The sequence below is a fragment of the Thunnus maccoyii genome, chromosome 8 (genome assembly GCF_910596095.1).
Source record: "Thunnus maccoyii chromosome 8, fThuMac1.1, whole genome shotgun sequence".
Lineage (NCBI taxonomy): Eukaryota > Metazoa > Chordata > Actinopteri > Scombriformes > Scombridae > Thunnus > Thunnus maccoyii.
This window is the reverse complement of record NC_056540.1, coordinates 29,232,860-29,256,296: the sequence shown is the minus strand read 5'-3', so window position 1 is coordinate 29,256,296 and position 23,437 is coordinate 29,232,860. Positions and strand designations below refer to the sequence as shown.

Below are 23,437 nucleotides of genomic sequence, written 5' to 3'. Positions count from 1 at the left end.
GTTCCATTGTTTCTGTAAGTGTGGCAAAGGAACCATTTAAACTAATAACTTCCTTTAAAAATGCATAGAAAGTAATAAATAAAGGTTTCCCAAACAGGTGAATACCTTTGGTTTGTCTCCCTCTGCTGGCAGGAAATGTGAAAGCAAATACATCAGCAGCAGCTTGCAAAGTGCTTTGTACTGTTTTTAAGGCTGAGTTTGAGACTGCCAACACTTTTCATCGGTTTAACACTTTTGAGCTCTGTAAATAAAGTTTGGGAAGAGTGAAGAAAAAGAGTCAAGTGAGTGGTCGGTGTCACATTTATAGAAAACCTGCAGTAACACACCCAGCAGTGGGAATATTTTAAAGGTAACTGTGGGACATCTATTGTGTGAAACTCATACTGATGAACTTCTTTAAGTGTCAGGAGCTTTTTAAATCTGTCTGAGGGAAGGGAAGCTGTGAGATACGTCCATACATTAATTAAGTCACAAAGTCAATACTGAGGAGGACAACAAAACACTCACATCCCTCCACAAAGGTTGTGCAATCTTCTCAATTTGTTACTTCACAGGAAATGTTGAAAGAGTTTTAATCTGTATCTAGATCACAACACCAAAAGTGATAGACAGTCGTGGGATACATGCATCAGACTTCTTTCGATAAATGTAAGTGCTGTATCTAGAAATGAGCAAGAATAGGTTTAAGTTGTCTAGGGTGCCATCAGCTGGAGTGGCACCAAAGGGGAGGAATAAACCTTTTGTAATTAACTCCAGATGCCCTCTTCACATTTAAAAGTCTGACACATCCAGTATGTGCATTAATTGTTTTAAAAGATCTGCTGCTCACAAGGCACGAAGCACCTGAGAGGAGACGACAGGCTGGCACTCGCTGTTACATCATTTATTATATGACCGCAATCAGTAGTGAATGCTCTACGCACGCGGTTGTTTCGGTATCTATTTCAGTCATTTATAGGGGAACCACACCTTTAAAGTGCTGCTACTGATTAAAGCCTCAGTATTTTGTTTGTCTTGAGGTTTCGGTGTTTGTCTAAAACTTGTCCAGACTCTCCTGCAACAAAAAATCCACACTATGGATATTATAGAAAATAAATCAACATATAATATTCTCTTATCAGCTATTCAGCTGTTGGATATACATAATTTGCTTTTTAAAGTGGGCCTAAAGTGTGCACTGCAAGTTGTAAAATGTAGAATTAAAATAAATGTTAGATCATAACATGAGGTCAGAACCTTGGTAAGGAAAAGTCTGAAATTTGAAATGACAGAGACTGTCTGGGATTTCGAGGAGTCAAAGACACTCCTGCACAGATGAACATTAACCTGGACAATGTCTGAATCATACAAGGAAACTGATAACCAGGTTTCTTATGCTCCATATCGTATCCCAAATATGATTAATATTAGGATAAATCATAACAGGAAGTAGCAGTGTTCATGTAAAGCTACTAATTGACAGACTATATCATTGTGATGACATGACACACACCAGAATCTGAGGGAAGTTGAGATTTTAAATAAAATATTATACATTTATTATAATTTTTATAAAATATTTGTCACAATGCAGCAGGTTTATTGTGCATAAATTAAACTGAAGACCAAATAAACACAAGAAAAGCAAAGGGAGAGAGGGCAACCAATACAGAGCAGCCAGTTAGTCAGTCTAGGTGAGCTGAACCTCCCTGACGACCCAACCAGGATCCTGCACATAGAGCGTCGTCACAATAGAATAAAAATATCAACCCCTCACACTACAGTAGATGTCCAGAAACAGCCTTGTTTTCTTCAAACAGTCGTGAACTATAGCTTATACACAATACTAACACAAAATACAATTTGTTATTACCTGACAGCGGTATTTCACTCTATAAAATGTGTCATGCAATCCTATATTATAAAAGTACTAACCTGAGGGTGCTGCTGTAAAGACGCCAGCCTGCTAGATACAACATGCCCGACCTGCCTATTAGAGCTTCTCTCTTGCAGCACTTGTTGCCTAAGGGGGAACATTTTTTTTTAAAGAATATTTGCATCTAATGTCAAATCAAACGTCAAATTGGTGCATGAAACATGTTGTAATTTTCCTTTTTTATTTAAGTAGTGGGCCAAATGGCAACAAAAGACATCAGGCCCAAACAGACACACACACCCACCAGCGGCACGCCTCGCCTCCGTGTTATGAAAACAGTAGCTTAGATTAATGCTTAAACTTGCCCTCTTTAGTTGTGCTCCAGATACGAGTCTTCTTCAACACAGACTGGTTTAAAGCGGAGAGAGAGTTAAATATTGCTGGTGTCCTATCTGACCCTACGGGACACACCTGTCCTGCCCTGAGGATCATGGGAAGGTGGAAGAAGTTTTAGACCAGAAAGAGCACAGACGGTTCAAACACAGATGAGCATGAGGAGGTTTTTCCAAGTGCACCGGGACGAAGACTACAGTCAGATCCAGTATCTGACAGCCAAATGCACCCGTCTGGCACATGACAAAGGTAAATCATGGAGGTCAGGACTTTGACCTTTTTGATTTTGAAGTTACACATTTACATTTTAGAGATGCACTACTGGTTCAGTCTTGCGTTAGCTGATATTATTCCCTCTGCATTTATCATACTGGTGTGTATAAACATCTTAACATATTTAGATACTTTATTTAAGTAGAATGATTTATGTCTCTTTTAATTTACAATTTTATTAATTGCACCTGAGGAACCAGTAAGTAACTTGTAATGTTGAATGAGGAAAACCCAAGACTCAGTTACGCTGTTATAACAACTGATGATAATCCAAAGTGACAAGTTTATAAAAACCTGGATTTTATAATAGTCAGTGTAATGTAATATGATAAAATATGATGTGTTATTTAACCCACATGTAGTACCGTGGTAACTAAAAGTCTGTACTTCCTGCTATTCACTGGGTTTTTGAATGTATGAGGTTAATGTTTAGTTTGATGCTATAAAATGACTCACCTACAGAAAATACAATAACTGACAAAATGGTTCATACTTCATGCTTAAATAGAGAGTTTTGTCTGTAGTAGACTGTATAACTTCACATGTTTCAAAGGTCATGACTTGAAAGTGAAACTGAGCCTTATTAACTGTAAAAGTTCTTTGTTGTAGTAATGATTAATGAGGAAATAACTTTACATACAACTTCACAGAATTACTATTCGATACCATTAAAACTCCACTAATTGAGTCTGGTCTGCTTCAGACTGCACATTTACTGTATAAAATTGTGGTGATTTTTCTTATTGCACTTTTCTTCTATTCTAATTGACCTCTTCTTGTCCTGTGAGGAGATGCAGTAGCAAGCATGTTGGCCTCTCTGCTGGTTTATTCTTCAGTTGTTATAAAAATTTCCTCATTATTTTTTGTATAATATGGCGTCTAGGGCAAAAGTCCACACTCGCAAATGTTTCCTTTATTTACTCTTCAAAAATCAGTTAACATTTCACGTTGTAGAAATAAATCTTGCGGTTGATTTGTTTTCCATCAGTATCAAATAAAGTCTGTGACATTTCCTGAAGGTTGATTTGACTGTGATAAGGCCTGGGAGGAATTCTGTTTCACAACTGTTTCAGCTTTGCCTTTGATGAATGCTTGTTTTGGTTTGTTGGTTTGAATCAAGCCTAAGCCTCTCGCAAATCAAACAGGTACAGAAAAATAATATCTGTGCCATTTTGCACTCTCGTAAATCACTCCCTTAGGTATTTCTACAATCAATTCTTCTGTGCACACCCAGTGTGATACAGTAGTTATTGTATATGCACCTCATAAAACATGTCTGAACAGATTTAAGCTCTGTATGTACAGTTATGGATGTGCATAGTAGAATTTGAACCAATGACCTGGCAGTGTTAGCGCTAAGTAGCTTTAGTTGAATATATATGAAAATACATAAATAATAAAATATTTTACTAAAACACACAACTTACCACAACAGAGATAAAATCTATCAAATGAATGGAAAGATTTCCAAAGAATTTCACAATGTAATAGACATCAGTGCCAGAATGGTTAACTCAAAATCACATTTGCAATGTGCACATGTTTAAGATGTTTAACTAAAACATCTTTCTTATGGGATATATTTTCAGGATAACAGTTACATTTGGTTAGAACTGAACAACAATCCATATATTTAATAATAAAATGAGTAATAGATAATAAATAGGGGCGTGGGTGGGTGGCGAGGTTTCCTTATCCAAATCGAGGGTCTAAGGATAGGTGTTGTTGCACTGCTGTACAGATTGTTAAGCTTCCTGAGGCAAATTTGTGATTTGTGATATCGGGCTATACAAATAAAATTGACTTGACTTGACAGGAGATGGGGATACAGAAAGACAGAGTGAAGAAGAAGAGAAACAACACCATGGTCACCTCTAGGGAGCACTAATAATAATAGATATGTGTAAATACTAACTATTAAGGGCACTAAACCTTAATGCCAGAAAACTCAGCACCTGCCATGTAACCTTACATGTTTTTAATTTTATGCTTTGGGTACATACTACAGATCTTCCACTTAAATAAAGATCATCTACAGCTCTGGTTCAGTTGTCTGAGTACTTTGCTGTGCTCTTTATGTGGCTGCAGCAATGCTTGAAAGGGACTTTCTGGTGTCCAGAGAGAAGGAGAGGAAGCTGCAGAATGATCTGGAGGCCGTGACCGCTCAACTCTTCCACCAGGAGCAGGCCAACATGGAGCTCAGGATGAAGCAGGATGAACTCATCAGCACAATTCACCAGAAACAGGTGAACCCAAAAATATTAAGCTAGTTGTGATAAACCCTAGTTGGAGTAGACTCTGAGTTATATTTGAGGCAATTATCTTAAAGGTTAAAGGGTATTTTTAATCTGGCACTCTACTGGAATATCTTTTCATGATTTCCAGTTAAAAACTCCTTATTTATCTTATACTGGCCCTTTATGCCTGCTCTGTTCAGCTCATCAGCAAGGCAGAAAAAACTGTTGCAAAGGAAGCATTCGCAGCAGATTGAAGCGCTGCATGGCTTTTGACTTGCAGGGAGCGTCTACACATGTTAACCTCAAGTTTTGGAACTATAACCATGTTTAACATCATAACAGTATATGAAGAACAGAAAACCAGAAAAAAACGTCTTTAAGTAACTGTCAAACATGTGGTAAAGAAATAACTAAAATAGTCTGAATATTAAAGCTGCAAGCAGCGTCGAACGGGCCTTCGCGCCCTTGCGCACATCGGGCCGCGGTGCAGTCAGCTAAGCTTCTGGGAACCAAGAAAACGTTTGGAGATGATCAGTGTGAGAGTCTTTTGACACACAATACTAACCAGTGTCTCTCTGTGAGCCCACCCCTCTGTTCACAGACAATTATATATATGAGGGATATTTCTTACAAGTGTGGTGTGCTTTTATTTTGAAAGTTTGATTGACATGTGTACTGTCAGGTGTGTAGAGACAATAAGTAACTGCAGCTGGACACAGAAAAATACTCATATATTTGAATGGAGAGTGTGAGCGAACCCACACCTTTTTGAACATTTACTGCTTCCACATAATTTTAGATACAAACTTCATTTGAACTTTAAATGAGCCACGAGACTTTGACCTACAAATCTTGAATTTACATGTGTTTTCTATCTTTTATTGTTTTTGAGATATTAGAGTGTGAGTTTTAAAGTCTTTTCTTGCTCCTCCTGTGATTTTGTAATGAGTGTGTATTGCGGAATGTTTCAGAGCACTGAGGGAGTGACATCACCAGGAGCAGTTGGAGAGGAGGATATTAGAGAACGCTTCTTGTGAAATATCCTCATAAATCCCATGACTTTGGCCAAATCCTACATAAAAAAATCACATTTTTTTGTAGGAATTTTCGTCGCGAATCCATTGATACAGGTTTGAAAGTGGTCGGACTTATAGTTTAGACGCCAGATGCCCCAGTTTGGCACAAAGTCCATGCCCAGAGATTGCCTCCCCATTGGTTTACATTGTAAGGTGTAATGTCGCACTCCGACTTTCAGGGCTTACTAAATCTAAACCGTTCGAGTTATTACAAAGTTTTTAATAACTTTTGCTCAACACAGTGTGATAAGTCATGTATTTAAGTTTGAAGCCGATACCATTAACGCCCTAGGAGGAGATAGCGTTTGTTCGGGGGCCAAAATTGGGGCAAAGTCTTATTTTGAAAAGCTGATTGCAGACTTCCTGTTGGATTTAGGTCAGGGGTGTCAGCGTATGATTTGTAGGTCTTGATGAGACGAATAATTGAGTTTTGGTTCGATCTCTCTACGACATTCCTACGGGCCGTGGCGGCCGTTTTAGATACATAGGTGGCGCTAGAGAGCACATTTTGGAACTTCGGGGGTTAATTTTTACATTTTATCAAATTTTTCACCAGACCTGATGTGCGTGCCAAATTTGGTGAGTTTTTGAGCATGTTTAGGGGGTCAAATTTAGAGTTAAAGTGGCGGATTAATAAAGAATAATAATAAGAAAGAAACAAACACACGAAAAACAATAGGGTCTTCGCCCTTTGGGCTCAGGCCCTAATAAATAAATCATAAACTCTAAATGTCAGTTGGCACTAGAAAGGATAGCTAGCTAGCAGTTTAAACTAATATATATTAGTCTAAACTGCTACAGGCTAATGTGGCTGATTTGGGCTAAAATATTACTGCAACTTAAAGCTACTTTTTTAGCCATCTGGGGGAATGACTACCAAGTAAATCTAAGTTAATTTTTCACTCTTTTTAGCTGTAGTTTTGTCTCCACCTGCTCCTGAGAAAAATATCTGGCTCTTTAGCGTTAGCGGCTAACATTGGATGTTCCACTTTCTTCACCAGCTAATGCTAATCGCTAATTTTCAGGTGTTAAATGCTGCAGGTGGTGTACAGTGGGGTTAACTGGCTTTGTTGCATGCCACTATAGAAAATAAGGCTGGTGAGAGCTCTGAATTTTAGCCATAAATCAAATGTGCCATAAAACCAAAGCTTTGAGCTAAAAGGCAAAATCTCCCCAAAACCTGCAGAGTTAACATAGTTGATAATCCTCTGTGGGTTTCATCAAAACAACATTCAGCTCTATTTTAGCTTCAAATGTTGGTGTGGCAGTTAGATTCTTGTTAGAAAATGCTTACCTGAAACTAAGCCAAGTCAGAGTGATTTTTAAAATTTGTGTCATTTAACCTTGTAGTGTTTAACCTCATTACAGTCCCATAATTTGAATGCATAACCATGACCGTATCAGCGGGCCACCTATGCTGCAATTACCGTAATTACACTGGAATTAGGCCACAACTAAGTGCCAGTGTTAACAGTCTAAATGCAGAGCTTTTGGCAGTAGTTATTACCAACCTTTTTAGGTTTTTGGCTCTTCACAAAAGGTTGCAGGTACAGTATGCCTTTTATGAGTGGTTATTTTATTTCTTTTCCTGGCTGTTTAATTTCAATACTTTTTAAAGGTCTGGATGCGGCAATTAAGAAAAAAAAAATCTGGAAAAAAAATCAAACATCAGACAAAACTCCAAACAACTGAGTTTTGTGTGGCAGAAATAGGTTGTTTTCTTTCGGATCTCATTAATTATAATACAAAATCTAAAATCTCTTGGTTATATTACTAATGATTTTAATAGCTGATCATTTATGAAGGCCATTTTCGAATTGAGATTATTGTCAGTTATTTAGAAATGAGATGTTTTACTCAGCATTTATCCAATTTTATATGTTCTTACTTGAGAGCTGCACAGTAACAAATTAGCAGCTGTCCTAGAAACTCAGTTGTATTGTCTGAGATTTGGAGTGCATGACTCACTCACTTTTCCCTTCACATAGATTTCATACAGTATAGTGTTCAGTCTGGGCTTGCCACAAACTCTTTATATCACTTGCTCAGTCTGTACAAGATGTTAATACTATAATGAAGCCATCTCTAGTGAGACATTTTTTCTTGCAAGTGCAGGAAGTTTTATTCTTAGATGCATGGTTCATATGTGCCGTATATATATCTTGTCCATGTTTGAGTGCATATACCTGAGTGCAACATGAAGCTATTGTAGAAAAGCTAGAAAACTAGAATGTATGTATGCCATAAAATAGTTGATATAAACAGTTCAAGTATAAAATATTAGTGAAAACAGAAGAATATGTCATAAAATAGATAGATAATGCTGCAAAATGTGCATAGTATGGATTACTTAAATGTACAGTATGTATGTGCTTACTACCTCTGTACATACATGAGGAAGTGTGTCTGCATGTGCCAGTATCTCCATGTGTCCCCCCTGCAGGACCTGGTGGACTTGTTGCAGCAGCGTGTGGTCCTGCTGGCGGAGGAGAGCTCCCGTGACGCTGAGCTTCTGCAACAGGTCGGCTCAGAGCTGCTCTGTTTGCAGAGCTCCGAGGTGAAGCTGGAGGGCCTGGTGGAGGAGCTGCACGCTGAGACCCAGCACAGAGCTGCTGTGGCAGAGAACCTCCAGGCAGAGCTGCATGCTGAGACCCAGTGCAGAGCTGCACTGACAGAGAGCCTCCAGGCGGAGCTGGGCAGGTAGGCCCACAGCAGCAGTCATCTCCTCTGCAGGAAGGAGTTTCTAACAAGGCAAAGAAAACAGAAACAGTCGAGGACAAAACAATCAAATGTATTCACCACCTGCAGACTCTTTTCTCAATGAATCAATTAATAGTTTAGTTGATGAAATGTCAGAAAGAAGTGAAAAACGCCCATCACAACTTCTTAGAGCCCTAAGTTGCTTGTTTTATCCGAACAATAGTCCAAAACCAAAATTGTTGCTGATTAATTTTATTTCAATCCACTTAACAATTAATCAACTAATCCCTGCAGCTCTAAAATTGTATTAAAACATTTGACTTTAGCAAATTAGTTTTTTTTTTCCAGAAAATTAATCATATTTCAACACAGTTTTGAAGATGTAACAGTTTCTTGCCTTGTGCGGTCGGTCTCATGTTCACAGTTTTAGTATTGATCAGTGGTGATGACACTAAAAATCAAGTTTGCAGACTGCTTATTGCACTTTAGCAGAGGAGGACCTGTCACTGCTCAGAGATGTGGAGGAAATACTTGAAAAAATGGTTCTGGTAACTTGTCATCCTGCTTGTTGTTCTTAACCATGTCGAACTGTTGATGGTTCATTTTAAACACATTCCTCTATGTTCCACCCAGCTGTTAAAACTGAACAAAATGTAAAAAATTGACCCAGATAAGGCCGCAGACTACGAAAAGAAACATTGAAGTTAATAAAAAAAATAATAAAAAGTTTGATTACCATCTCCAGCAGAGTGAAGCCAAGTGAAGTTGTCACCAGCTGCTCTGCAAACCCACAGACAAAATCTTCATCTCAAACTGTTGTCTCAAGATTGAATAAAAACACAGTTTGGACCTGCAATTGTAAGTCAGCAAAAACGCAGTCGTCCTCCGAGCTGCTGCATGCCTGAATCTGCTGACTTTAAATCCCTGTGGAGAGTTTGGAAAGTTGGCTTAGTGTCAGAATATGTTATCACATTGTGATTCCAGGAATAGGAAATACAGCAGCCAACAAGTAAGAAGATTAAAGAGATCTTAACATTAATGGAGAGCTTAATATTTACATTTTTTTAAAATTCTTATCAAGAATAACATAAAATGCATTAATGCAATCATGAAAATGAATCTCATTTGCAAGAGAAGCAAGGATCACGGAGAGTTGAACATAAAAATTCAGATGAACAGATAAAGCTGTGGAAGAAACATCTGTAAAAAGAGCAACCCAAGCACCAAACAGTCATCTATGGTAGCTTTTAAACATTTCAAATCACAGTTCTTCATGCAACTACTCTCTCCTCATCGTCATTTTTTTTTACCAATTACCTTTAACCTAAACACAATGAGAAACTAAAGCAATAGAATTTTTTTTTTTTCTCATTTACAAGTGTTAAAGAAATAAGTTGCAACATATGAGGCAAACATTAATAATTTCAACTAAAAACCTGTGAATTTGTCCTACAAATAACAGGATGTTTATGCAAACAGCTGTGTTTACAATATACAGGCTTGTTAATGTGAGACCAAGACCTGTAAAGGCTTGGTCTCACATTAACAACTAGTAAAGGCTTGAACAGACTTGTGTAAACTTGATGCTAGAACTCCATTTCATCCATGTTTACTTTTATCTTCTTCTATTTGACACCCACAGTAAAACAGTGGAGGTAGAGAGGCTACAAGACACCAACACAACACTGGCTGAGGAGCTGGAGGAGTTACACAACGCTCATCAGAAAGAGGTGAGGGAGCCCAGATTAGTTCAGACATGTAATGATCAAATAATCACCTCCTGTAGGCTTGAAAGGTGATCCTGGAAAGTTTGTAGTTTGCTCCTTCAGGGATGACGGCAGCTGTAGTCAGCAAAAACAATCAAAACTCAATACTGTTTATTTACGGTGTATTGTCTATTTGAAGTACCAGGTGTAAACAATCTATTTGTACTGTTTGTGCTCTGATGAAGATCCTGTGGGGTTGAAACTGGTCAGTGTTTTAGCCAATATGCCCGACTGAATAAAGGTTTTTATTATAACTTCTCTCCTTGCTCTGCCTGAAGAACGTTTTCTGTGTTCATCTTCAAGAGCACCTTAAAGGACAGGTTCACAGTTTTTCAAGTTTTTCCTAAAACAACAGTGAGGTGTCCAAATGAACATTGACGTGTATTTTCTTGCTGTAATCATTCCTCCAGTTCATACTGACCTCATCATAATGCACTTACAATGTAAATGATGGGTGACAAAATCCACAAGCCTCCTTCTGTGGAAAAATGTATTTAAAAGTTTATCTGAAGCTAATATGAGTCAAATCAAGTAGATATCTTTCAGTCTTTTCGGTGCCCCTTTAAGTCCCTTTTTTTGTTACTATACTTCCACCACAGCTCAACAGGGAAACACTGTCCAAGGAAACACAAAGAGGGACTTTGATGCTAAAAAAAGACTAAATGTGGCAGATATCCACTTGATATGACTAACTCAAACAAGCCTCATATAAGCCTCACATCAACTTTTAAATGCATTTTTGCACAAAAGTCAATTGAAGTCAAATAAAATTTATTCATATATCGTCAAATCATAGACGTTATCTCAGGGCACTTTTAATATGGAGCAGGTCTAGACCATACGCTTTATAATATTAATTACAGAGACCCAAAATTCCCCTATGAGCAAGCACTTGGCGACAGTGGCAAGGAAAAACTCCCTCGAGCAGAACTGGGCTCTAGGTGGGCGGTCGTCTGCCTCGACCAGAGAGGGGAGAGAGGGGGGGGACAGGAGAAAAGAGAGCATAGCACAATGCAAGTTCCACATATAGATGCATATTAAAAATAATAATAATAATAATAATAGAAATAATAATAATTGTAGTTTTGGGTGTTGAGCAGGATCATGGGGCAGTAGGTGGCTTGCAATCACAGACCCAGACCCTATAGCAACAGTAGGAGAGAGGAGAGAGACAAGAAAGCACAAAACTACAGGAGAGAGAAGATGCTGAGTTAGTAACATGCATTAATGGGACATGAATGCGAATAGATGGAGAGGGAGAGGAGGAGAGAGAAGCTCAGTGCATCATGGGAAGTCCCCCAGTAGTCTAGGCCTATAGCAGCATAACTAGTGGCTGGTCCAAGGCAAGCCTGGCTGTCCCTAACTATAAGCTTTATCAAAAAGGAAAGTTTTAAACCTACTCTTAAACATAGAGAGGGTGTCTGCCTCCTGGACCCAAACTAGAAGATGGTTCCACAGGAGAAGGGCTTGATAGTTGAAGGCTCTGCCTCTAGGAACCACAAGCAAACCTGCATTTTGGGAGTGCAGTGTTCTAGTGGGGTAATAGGTTACTATGAGCTCTTTAAGATATGATGGTGCCTGACCATGAAGGGCTTTGTGGGTGAGGAGAGGGATTTTAAATTATATTCTGGATTTTACATGAAGCCAATGCAGCGAAGCATAAATGGGAGAAATATGATCTCTTTTTCTAGTTCTTGTCTGTACATGTGCAGCTGCACTCTGGACCAGCTGGAGCTGGAGAGTTGTTAGGGCAGCCTAGAAGTAACAAATGTGTGGATTAGTTTTTCTGCATCTTTTTGAGACAGGATGTGCCATATTTTTGCAATATTACGAAAGTTTTAGAAAAAGGCAGTCCTTGAAATGTGTTTTATGTGGGAGTTAAAGGACATATCCTGATCAAAGATAATTCCCAGATTCATTACCGTGGAGCTGGAGGCCAGAGTAATGCCATCTAGAGTAGCTGCATCATTAGATAATGTGTTTCTAGGTTGTTTAAGGCCAAGCACAATAACTTCAGTTTTGTCTGAGTTTAGTATCAGAAAATTGCAGGTCATCCAGGTCTTTATGTCCTTAAGCCATGCTTGGAGTTTAGTTAACTGATTGGTTTCATCTGGCGTCATTGATATATATAATTAAGTATCATCTGCATAGCAATGAAAATTTATGGAGTGTTTCTTAATAATATTATCTAAAGGAAGCATATATAGGGTGAATAGTATTGGTCCAAGCACAGAACCTTGTGGAACTCCGTGTCTAACTTTTGCATACATGGAAGATTCATCGTTAACGTGTACAAACTGAATTCAATCTGATTTAAACCAGCATAATGCAGTTCCTTTAATGCCAATCAAGTGTTCCAGTCTCTGTAATACTATGTGATGGTCAATGGTGTCAAATGCTGCACTTAGGTCTAAAAAAACAAGTACAGAGAGAAATCTTTTGTCCAATGCAATTAGGAGATCATTTGTAACTTTCACCAGTGCTGTCTCTGAGCTATGATGCGCTCTAAATCTTGACTGTAAATCCTCAAATAAACTAGTGTTATGTGGAAAGTCACACAACTAATTGGCAACTGCTTTCTCAAGGATCTTAGAGAGAAAGGGAAGATTAGATATAGGTCTATAGTTCGCTAAGATGCCTTAATCAAGAGTAGTCTTTTTAAGAAGAGGTTTAATTACAGCTACTTTAAAGGACTGTGGTACATAGCCTGTTACTAAAGACAGATTGATCATATCTATATATATATAAGAAGTACTAACTAAGACTTCCTCAAGCAGCCTAGTTGGGGTGGATGGGGTCTAAGAGGCAGGTTGATGGTTTAAATGAAGAAATTGTTGAAGTTAGTTCAAAGAAGGTTGATTTGAGAAAAACAGTCTAAATATATATCAGGTTTTACATTTGTTTCTAAGTTTCCTGTGTTTGGGGACAAATTGGTGCCTGTTGAGGGCAAGAGGTGACGAATTTTGTCTCTAATTGCTATAATTTTGTCATTAAAGAACCTCATGAAGTCATTACTACTGAGAACTATAGGAATACATGGATCAATAGAGTTATGACTCTTTGTCAGCCTGGCCAAAGTGCTGAAAAGGAACTGAGGGCTGTTTTTATTTTCCTCCATTAATGATGATGAGTAATAGGTGGCCCTGGCATTACCGAGAGTAGTTCAGCAATAGGAATTCAAAATTTAAGTAATGGTCCAATAAAGTAGGATTCTGTGGAAAGACTAATAAATGTTCAATTTCAATGCCATGTCAGAACAAGGTCGAGGGTGTGGTTGAGACAGTGAATGGGTTTATTTTTACAAAATGACTGTGTGGACACACTGTGGATTTTGGCCCCAATCACTTACACTGAAAGCACATTTTAAGGGGATCTTTTAATAGCCACTATGAACAGGAGTAATGATTACAGTGAGGAAAACCTCTTTCAGTGTTTATATGGTTACCTGACTGTTGTCTTAAGAAAAACCTGAAAAGCTGTGAACCTGTCCTTTAAGGTTTCCTGAATGTATTGCATGTTAAACTGGGTAAGCATTTGACCTCTTAATTTTTCTTTATAACTACATAAATAATGTCCCCACTTACTGCTATATTTTAAGCTTCTTAAACTCAAGGTTAAGTTTGCAGTTTGTTAAAAAACAAACAATGCAAATACAGAAAGAGCAGCACACAAGTCATTTACTATTTACAGTGGCAGGAAGAATACAATTGGTATTCTAACGAAGGATAAAAAAATATTGTCCATCACAACATGACAAAAAAACTGTCAAATACACACTGCATCCATATTAACAATTAATAATAAGTTGGCAGAGAACCTACAAAATGAATTAAAAAGGGGAATAGATGTGTCTAAGTTCCTGTATAATTTCATTTTCTATTTACTTGAGGTTGTAACTCTATACTAAAACAACATGGTGCTCCTGAATTATCTTCTGCTCAGTGGTTGCAATGCCACTTTTGTCCAGCAGATGTCAGGATTGGACACTTTGTTGAACACTGCTTTGGTCTTCTCTCAGTGAGCATAAATAGACAAGTAATGGAGTTTTAATGGTTTTAGTATGAATGCAGGTTATTTCTCTTTGTCAAACTTGAAGCCAACTCCTCCACAAATAATGCAATGCAGCATCAGCCTGCTGACAGCTGCTCCAATAAGAAGTAATGGATTAACACTCTTCATGCTGTCTTAGGGTAGCTTAGGTCAGTGTGGCACTGTGGCAGTTAAAAACTGTGAATAACAGTCTGCTGCTTGATTTTGAATAATTAGATTATTTCACGAAACATAAAACCTCAAATTTATGTAAAACCACAGCCACTGAGGAGAAGACACTAATTCAGGTTTTGCTGGCATTAGGTTTGTATTCGTGTGTGTTGGGTCCGGGCATTAGTGAAACATTCCTCCACACTGTCAGGATTTTTTTTTTTTTTTTTTTTTAATTTACAACTTGGCTTCAAAAACTCAACTCCCTTACTGGCCTCTGTTTCAACCAGTCCATCAAACAGCAAACAATCCAGGTCTACAAATTATCTTTCCTAAGAGACATCTGCACGAGTCCAGGAGAACAAAACAACAGACTGCCTTGTCAGTGAAAAACTTAATGAGAACATTTATTTGTGGTGGATCATGTCAGTGAATTATTGTGAGAGTCCTGGGAATCTGACATTATGCATTTTGCTCATCTTTCCAGATGACAGCAGTGAGTGCAAGAGTCTACTTTCTGATCTATATTTTAGCCAAGAGACAGACATAGATACACAGCACAATCGCCCTCATTATTTCCTGCTTTTTTTTGTTGTCTTGATCACATCCTGGCTGAAGGGGAAATTAAGTGATGTCTCGTTTTTCAGGTAAGAGAACTGCAGCAGGAGAAAGAGGTGAGTCTGAGGAAACTACAGGAGACAGTGGAGCAGTTTGAGTGGCTGTTTCAGCAACAGTGCTACTGGATATGTTGCGTCAAGAGGTGGGCATTTCCTCTTTGCTGAAATCAAATCTATGAAGTGCTTGGCAGTATAATAAAAAGTAAAAAATCCCCATAAAAGTCAAGATAACATGATTAAAAACAGTTACACAAATGACTATCAGTTAAGAAAAAAGATAAAAATAAGATTTATGGAGATAAAGGATGAAAATAACTAACCTTTGTGCTTTAAAAATGACATTAAAAGCCATAAAAACGCATTTTCACAGTCATTCTCTCACTGTTAATGTCTACAGATTCAAAGACAGCCTGATGAAGGAGAGAGAGGCTTTGCTGCGACAAGTCAGGAAGTTGAAAAAGAAGGCTGAGAAACTGAAGAAGATTTTATATGACGGTCCCACACACAGCGTCCTCTGCCCCCTACAGGACGCCGAGTGCTGCGACAGGTAAGGAAGAGTAAGGAGTAGTCGAGTATACAGCGTAAGGTTACCACAACAAATAACATTCAACAGTCAGAGCATAAAGAAAAGACACATCAGGAAATACTTAAAATTGTTAAGATGTCACATACAGGCAATAGCACCATATCAATCTATATAAAATGCAGCTGTGCATTTCTATATTTACCTTATAATAAAATCCTCCAACACACAGTATACATATTGCTGTGATAGAGCTACATATCTTTTGCCATAAATGACCTCTGGAGTGTCTTAAAAACACTCCCACTGAGCATTTTTCTACATCTCCCATCATTTTTATGCATTTTCCACCTTGGCCCACTCCCTGCATGCTTCCCAGCACAACATGAATCTACACATTTAACCTGCTTTTCTTTTCTTTTAAAGCAGTATAACATCGTGGAATCCAGATGCAGTGGCTGACCTGGAGTCTCGGGTGGAGGAGTCAAACACGTTGTATGAGGAGCTCTATGACCAGGTATCTAAAGGTTCCTCGATGGTCATATGCTGTACTGGATGCCTAAAAAAGGCAAAAGTATCATCATGTTTGTGTGCTCTGGAAAGTTTCTCACTGCAGCCTGGAGAACACTGAAAGCTTTATTTATACTCCCTTTTATACTTCAGAGTGCATCAGCTCAGTCTTTTGAAATCTTTGAATGTGTGACATATTCACACCTCGGGGTGAAATATCAGAGATTCATTAGGGAGGGCTAATATTCATTTCAGTACGGTTGCCAAACCCCAGAAGAGCTGCTGTGCCATCACTTTATCCAGAAGATAAAAGCATATCCTGGGCAGACGTGTCTTTAAGTAGAGTTTTCTCTGTCTGTGACCTGTAGGGAAAGTCAAGATGCTTGTTAGCTGTACCTGAATTTTAGTACAATCTTAACCTGTATCTTAAAAAGCAACCACTTGTGTTTTGAATAAATAATAAATAACATAAATATAATAATAAAAATTCTGGACCAGAGACAAGGACTGATCTCAGAACTGAAACAGAAGACATTCAAAAAACAGAGCTAATATTCATCCTGGCACGGCTGCCAGTCCCTGGAGGAGTTGTCATACAGCCAGAACGTTCACAGAACTCCGATACTTTGTGGGCACTGGAGTCTCATCATTGCTTTTTGTCTTTTAAAGGTTGCTTGAAAGAATTTATGCAATTAATGGGTAACCGCAGAATGTTCTGTAAAAAGAAGAACCCTATAAAAGGGCTGACAGTATTAACATTGACTGTATGTCCATAGTAGGGTCCTTTCTTACAAGACGCTAACATGTAAAGGATGTATGTTCTGGCCTTTGGTGGTAAGGTCTGACACTTCCCGCACCAATCCATCTATCCACCCTGGACGTCTCTCTAAGACTCCATAGTTCAAATGTCACTTGTCAAAAAGCATAAACCTGGGTCACTTCAAACCATATGAACAAACAACCAAAGCAGTTGTTGTTCTGTTGAGGACAGTCTCCTCCTTCAGGGCTATTTTCTTGACTTTAGAAGTGACCTCTATCTTTAGAGTTATTGGTTCAGTGTTTTAAAATCTCTGGATCACAGACAAGTGCAGATCTTGAGGGTGAAATATTAGAAATCCAAAATATGGAGCAAATATTCATCTGCCAGTCCACAGTGGGCTTGCTGTGGTGCCAGAACTCTGATACTTCATGGGCACTAAAGTCTCATCAGTGTTTTTATTTTGTCTGTCTGCTGTATATTTTAAAAAAGACACACGGATGATTGGGTGTACCATTGGATGACTTTGCCATACCATAGACCACAGGAGCTAAACATAAATAAGGGTAATTATTTTCGGTTTTTATTTCTAAAAAAGTCTATATACTGTATATAAAAACCAGAATACAAAAAAAATCAGTGTGAAAATTGGATTTTAAAAATACATTTTCAACATGTTGTTTAACCATTTACTTACAGGGACTCTGGCTTCTGATGGCACCTCAGTTGCATGCCCCCCTCTTTTTTGTACTTTGTCCTCTGTCCTCGCTACACGTGTATGCAACAAGCTAAACACACGTCCAATGACAGAAATGACAGGGAACGACATGCATCAAAGGTCACCAGCCAGACTCGAGCTGAAGACTTTGCGGTTCACTGTCGGCGTTTTGGGATTTTTTTTGTGTTTTCAGTGTTTCCACTCAGGGTTGTTTTTTTTTTGTGTGCAAATTATAAATGTGAATAAAAACGGGTGGCTGGAAACGAACCTATAGTGCATAAAGTTCACATTCAAGACTAATATGGCAGAGGGTAAATATAGTGAAGCGTATAGTAAAGAGTGATTTTTGACAGAGCCTTTGTATTACCTAAACTTTTCTGAGCTGTCCTTGTTGCAAAATAGCTTTGCATACTGTAAAGATGGAAACAGAACTTTTACAATGATCATTTTCTTGTGCATAGGGACATAAAACCAAGTGAAAATCAATGTTTCTTTAAAAAAAAAATCTAGGTATTTTTATGTTAAAATTGTAAAAACCATGAACGACTGAATGAGTTTGTGTGAAAGTTATTTTCTGGGTCCACAAAGAGCTTCTAATCCAAAGGGCTTTGAGGCACTTTAAGGGTTGCTTAAAGTCTTTTGGTAAACAAGGGAACCCCAAAATGAATGAGGCTTCATTAATGAATCTTTCGGAGCTAAGACAGATACACAGCTGGCTTTTAAAGAAGATCATTTACCTTTAAAATGACCGGTTTCAAAATCTCAGGGGTGAAATAGAAATTCAAAACAGAGATATTCATCTGAGAACGGCTGCCAGTCCCCTGTGGACTTGTGTGGCGGCCAGAGCATTCATAAAACTGATACTTCATGGGCACTGGAGTCTAATCAGTGTTTTATTTTTTTTTTTGTCTGTCTGCTGCATGCTTTAAAAAGTTAGAGGGCTTTGAGGAACTTTTGATTGCAAAGCCATTTTTCAATCAAATAGGAACCCCGCAATGTTCCACAAAGAACTCCTCAAGGAAGTGCTCACAAATCCTGACAGGACCTCAAACACCATCCGCTTTGAAGATTTTTTAGAGTGAATGACCCAGAAAGGTGTTTTGTTGGTCGTTTTGGGATTTTTAAAAAGCCCCCACATCTTGACAGTGACAAGTTCAGTGTTTTAAAAATCTGCGGATAAGAGGGCGCTTGACAGACAGAACATAAGGCTAATACTCGTGTGCGGATGGATGCCAGTCCCCAGAGGAGCTGTTGTGCTGCCAGAATCTTCAGAGATCGCTGATACTTTCTGGGCACTGGAGTCACATCAGGCCTTTTGTCTGTCCGTCCGTCTGCCTGTCGGCTGCACATGGCTTCCTCCCAAGCCGCCCGGGTCCTCTTCCAAAGCAGCAGAGGGATGACTAATAATGACTGTAGGGAGGTGATTGCCAATAGCCTCTGTGCTTCATTCCCCTCACCTCTCATGGGCTCTGTAGAGCATTTCTCTGGATAATTATTCTGATTGAGTGCAGATGATGCAGGGTGGGGTTTTTTTTTTCAGTCCCTGCAGAGCTGAGAGAGAGAGAGAGAGAGGAAATTTCGCTGGAGGAACAGGGACCGCTGGAGACATCGAGGAAACAGTCACAATAAAACACATTACCAGCTCTGACATGATTCATATAAACGGCAGATTCACACTTGGTTCTTAGATGACAAAGAAAATCACACTGGCGCCTCAATGTATGACAATATTAAAGACATGAGAGTTATGTCCCAGTAAGCGAAGTCAAATGATGTTAATGTGTCTAGATTAAAACGGCAATAAATTTAGTTTGAAAGTTGTTTTTTTAAAACATCTAGGTTACATATAACTTGTATCAGCAACATTTTCTGTCACCATTTCAATGTGTGGTAAAGGCCTCCTGTTTGTCACTAAAATGCCTATTTAAACAGCCATCTAGTATCTTATTTAAAAGTGTAAGAAATGTAAGGTCCATAAACAATAATGGCTAATTCATTGCTTTTCCTGAATCAATTATTACTACAATGGTAAAATAAGGAAAATACATGTATGTGTCGCACATACTGCCCAAAAATTGTAGCATGTATCAGTTTGCAACCTCAGCTCAACTTTGGTGATAGCTGGATATAATTTTAGCAAATCTGGGGTCCGTTTCACAAAAGCAAAACAAACAAAATCATAATTATAAGAAGCAGCTACTAACACATCCACTCTTCCTTCATATGAGTTCAAGTTCATCCCACGCAATGAGCCCCATGTGTGTCTTAATTAGCTAACACTGCATCCTGCTCCAGGCTTCACGCGACCATAACATGGCTTAGGTGGAAAAGACGCTGATCAAACGTGCTGTTCCACATAATTGCACCGGACTATGGATTGGTGTGTTAAATGAACCTTCACTGACTCTACTCTACTTACGCTCAGAATTAGTCCACGTTTCCGGACTGACCATCTTTTACAAATCCAAATCCCCTTTGTCACTGTGGACTGTTGACTTTTAAAAATATGAAAGTAATCATTTACAACATGTTGGCTGCAAAGCCTTGCAGTTTGCTTCTGTAGTTTGTCTTCACCACCATGGCCCTTTTACATGTTGATATCCATAAATCTTGGTGATTTTTAGTGAATGGAATATAAAAAAAATGAATATATAAGGGGAAACTAGCTACCACAGCAGTCACAGTAAGAGGAGTCCAACATTTTGGGAAACATGCTAGTTTGCGTTCTTACTATGAGTTTGATGAGAGGATTAATATGAAATATCCTAGTGTTAGCCAGTGCTAATTAGTGAGCTTTTGAGGTGTTGGTAGTCAGATTTTATTACCTTTGGACAGAATCAGGCTAGCTGGTGGTTGCTTCGCCAGAAAGTGAACAATTGTGGTTTCCAAATTGTCCAACTTTTCCTTTAATGTATTTCCATGCTTGCAGGAACAATAGCAGCATGTTTTCTACCCACCAGTATAGCGGCTGTTCGAAGTTGTGATGTCAACTGCAGAACCTCAATATGTAACCTAGAAATCCAAAAAACCTTCACTTTCAATCCAAATTTCAACTGAGATATTTAAACATCTTTTGGCCCGCCTTCTTACTGGGACATTTCTTCCTAGAGGCATGTTTCTCACTCTGAGTTCACTTCTTGCATATATTTTCTGTTTATTGTCTTTGGTCATCTTCACTTACAGTTTATTTTTCTGTCTTCAGGCAGGGAGCCCTATCAGCAGATACCAAAAACCTCCTTGAGGACAGAGGCCTGGAGCCTGGACTCATCTTCTTTTTCTCTTCCCACCTTCTGCAAACCAGAAGATAACTGCTAGACATTTGTGTGTGTGGTTAACCTTAAGGAATACTTCCAGTCATTGTCAAGAAAACCCCCAAAAACTCTGGAAAAACATACCTGTGAAACCGCACATTCACTCTTCTTTCTCCTCTATTGTTCACCTGTCTTAAAAAGAATCTGCTTCATGATATATGACTAAATTAAACACTGTACATTGTGCTTCTGTCCTCTTTTTGCTGTGACACATGCATATCACATGTGCCTAGACATCTTTGGCCACAATTTCCTGTAATTGTCTATTATGCAGACCTTGTAATCAACACTACTAACAAGAGAAAAGGCACCTGAATAAGTTCTTTTGTTGTTTTGCCAATGAGTCCTCACAGGGAAACCAGCAGCTGGCGCGCAGAGGAAACAACAAACGTGTTGTTTCAACCAAAATGAGGCTCTACTGATTGTTCCCCCATTGAGAATCTGCTACTTCGTGACTCTGATCACCAGATCATTTCACTTATCATTTGGCTTTCTCTTGTCAGTAAGAACCTAGCGAGTACACAGGAGACATTATTTCCTCTCATTAATGATGATGATCCAGACGCTCCATCACATGTGAACCATATGATGTACACATGGTGTAAAGGCAACAATACTTTACAGATTGGTTTGGGCCAAGATATTTAAAGCATGTACTTTATCTACATATTCACGATATATAAAGAGTTGATTCAATATTTTGCAACTGTGGATGTTTGAAATAAAAATAGAGTGATGGGAAGTGACAATAAAGGAATTTATTAAAGAAAGCAGCTATGTTGCATCATAGATCTTCATCAGGCATTGAAAGTGTTTCTCCCAAACACTTTCCTCTCTCTTTCCCTTTAAATGTTCTTTAAATCTTAAAATATTTTTTGTAGTTATCGTCAGTTATTTTCCTACAAGGTACATTTATTGGTCTTTTTATGCATGTATTTCACAACCATGTCTCATAAGAATTTTGTTTATGTACAACCAATTCAGATGAGAAGTTCAGGAACATTTTTAGAAATGTAACTCTGCCAAGAATGCACTTTAATGAACAGTATGAGGAAATGTTTATATTGATAATATCTGCAAAATGTTGTCTACGTACCTCATTTGCATTCTGACAACTGAAGCCTAACGGATGTTTTTATGGTCATGTTTGCATACAACACAGTGAACCAGGTTAAGGTTAGGGAAAGATTGGGGTTTTGGTTAAATATTGAAAAACAACTCTGACTGGATGCACGCAACTGGACACAGGAAGTGAACCTTGATGTCTCGTGCCCCGTGTGTTACACACAAATATATTCAATAAATAAATAAAGTCTTGGTAAGCTTATGTTTATGGTTGAGAAAAACTTTTAAAGCAGATACTTTCCACTAACTCTTGTAAATATTTTTCAGCCTGGGGTTTAGTTCAGCATGTTAGTCATCTACCAAAACACTGAATTTCATTAACTCCCCGTTTGTGATAATTAGGGTGAACACTGAAGTTAATCCTAGATATTAAGATGACTTTGCATGAAATAAAAAAAAAAACAAAACACAGTCCTTGTTTGTTCATTTACACTCTGTGCCAGTTGGCTCACATACCTATTAAACAAAACACTATAGGGGAATATGAGGATTTAAAGATGGTGTAATGGGTGATAAAGGTGGAAATATCTTCAGAATTGTAACAAAGGCAACAAAACAAAAACGGAGACGTAGAAGATTTTCTTCAAGAAAGCACAACCGTTGACAATCACTTAGATTTTAGGTCAGATTTAAAGAGACATACTCATTAAAATCAATAATTTTAAAGGTCTTTTTAGGTAACAAGAGAGGATTTCAGCACACTTAAGTCAATACAGTGTTATAATTGAAAAATTAGCCTGCGTCAGAGCAAACTCTTTTTATGATGATGGGGCGGGGGGGCGGGGGGCAGTGGGTGACCGCATATGGCTCAGCAAAAAGTCAGTCTGACAAAAAGTTGAACTGGGCTCAACGTTTACCGCAATGCATCCTGATGTCATCTGGCAAGGCACGGCATTGGCCAATCACATCCATGTAACATTCCTGGTGGATTACTTTGTAGCGTGAACGCTGTATACGACTGTTTACCTCGCCATCGTTGCAACGAAGATAAAACATTTGCAGCTGTGATAACTTTCCAGAGTTGTAAAATCCTGTCTGTGAGTACTACAAACCGCTTTGCAGTGTTTTGGCTTCTGATAAGTCCTTAAATGCAATTAATCTGTAACTCCAACTCGACTTCCTGCATCGTATTTCACTGTCTCACTGGAACGTCAAACAACACACCCCCACCACCATAGAGCCCTGCAGAGCCCTGCACCGTAGTGCTGCTGGTTTTGGTCTGAATGTGGCCTAAAGGTCAAGGATTTAAGGTCACAATTGCACCTCATGGGGTGTGCTGATGATTTCTGTGCAGTATTTCAGTAAGAAATCAATCAAGGCTCTACTTTTACACAGATTTAGTCCTCTCAAGTCATTTAACGAGTACAGACAACTCT

The 23,437-nt window shown here is 38.5% G+C and overlaps 1 protein-coding gene and 2 long non-coding RNA genes across 5 annotated transcripts; 1 reads left to right on the top strand and 2 right to left on the bottom strand.

Annotated features, from left to right (window-relative positions):
* Positions 1–1,605: 1,605 nt before the first annotated feature.
* Positions 1,606–7,192, bottom strand: LOC121901286. The gene is made up of 3 exons (XR_006097225.1): positions 7,129–7,192; positions 1,915–2,002; positions 1,606–1,708 (listed from the first exon to the last, which is right to left on the bottom strand). It is a non-coding gene; the product is annotated as an uncharacterized LOC121901286 (long non-coding RNA).
* Positions 2,039–22,428, top strand: LOC121901284 (thyroid receptor-interacting protein 11). 3 transcript variants are annotated; one of them, XM_042417992.1, is made up of 8 exons: positions 2,039–2,497; positions 4,610–4,767; positions 8,278–8,534; positions 10,177–10,264; positions 15,148–15,260; positions 15,515–15,664; positions 16,067–16,157; positions 20,828–22,428. In XM_042417992.1, exons 1-8 carry the CDS (start codon positions 2,401–2,403, stop codon positions 20,864–20,866), a joined length of 993 nt encoding a protein of 330 aa, XP_042273926.1. In that variant the 5' UTR covers positions 2,039–2,400; the 3' UTR covers positions 20,867–22,428. The 3 variants fall into 3 exon arrangements, with proteins under 3 accessions (XP_042273926.1, XP_042273927.1, XP_042273928.1); XM_042417993.1 differs by having other exon boundaries at positions 2,043–2,497; positions 16,070–16,157; positions 20,828–22,427; XM_042417994.1 differs by lacking the exons at positions 2,039–2,497; positions 4,610–4,767 and adding an exon at positions 6,939–7,381.
* Positions 8,500–15,577, bottom strand: LOC121901285. The gene is made up of 4 exons (XR_006097224.1): positions 15,500–15,577; positions 10,312–10,375; positions 9,271–9,458; positions 8,500–8,577 (listed from the first exon to the last, which is right to left on the bottom strand). It is a non-coding gene; the product is annotated as an uncharacterized LOC121901285 (long non-coding RNA).
* Positions 22,429–23,437: the final 1,009 nt, after the last annotated feature.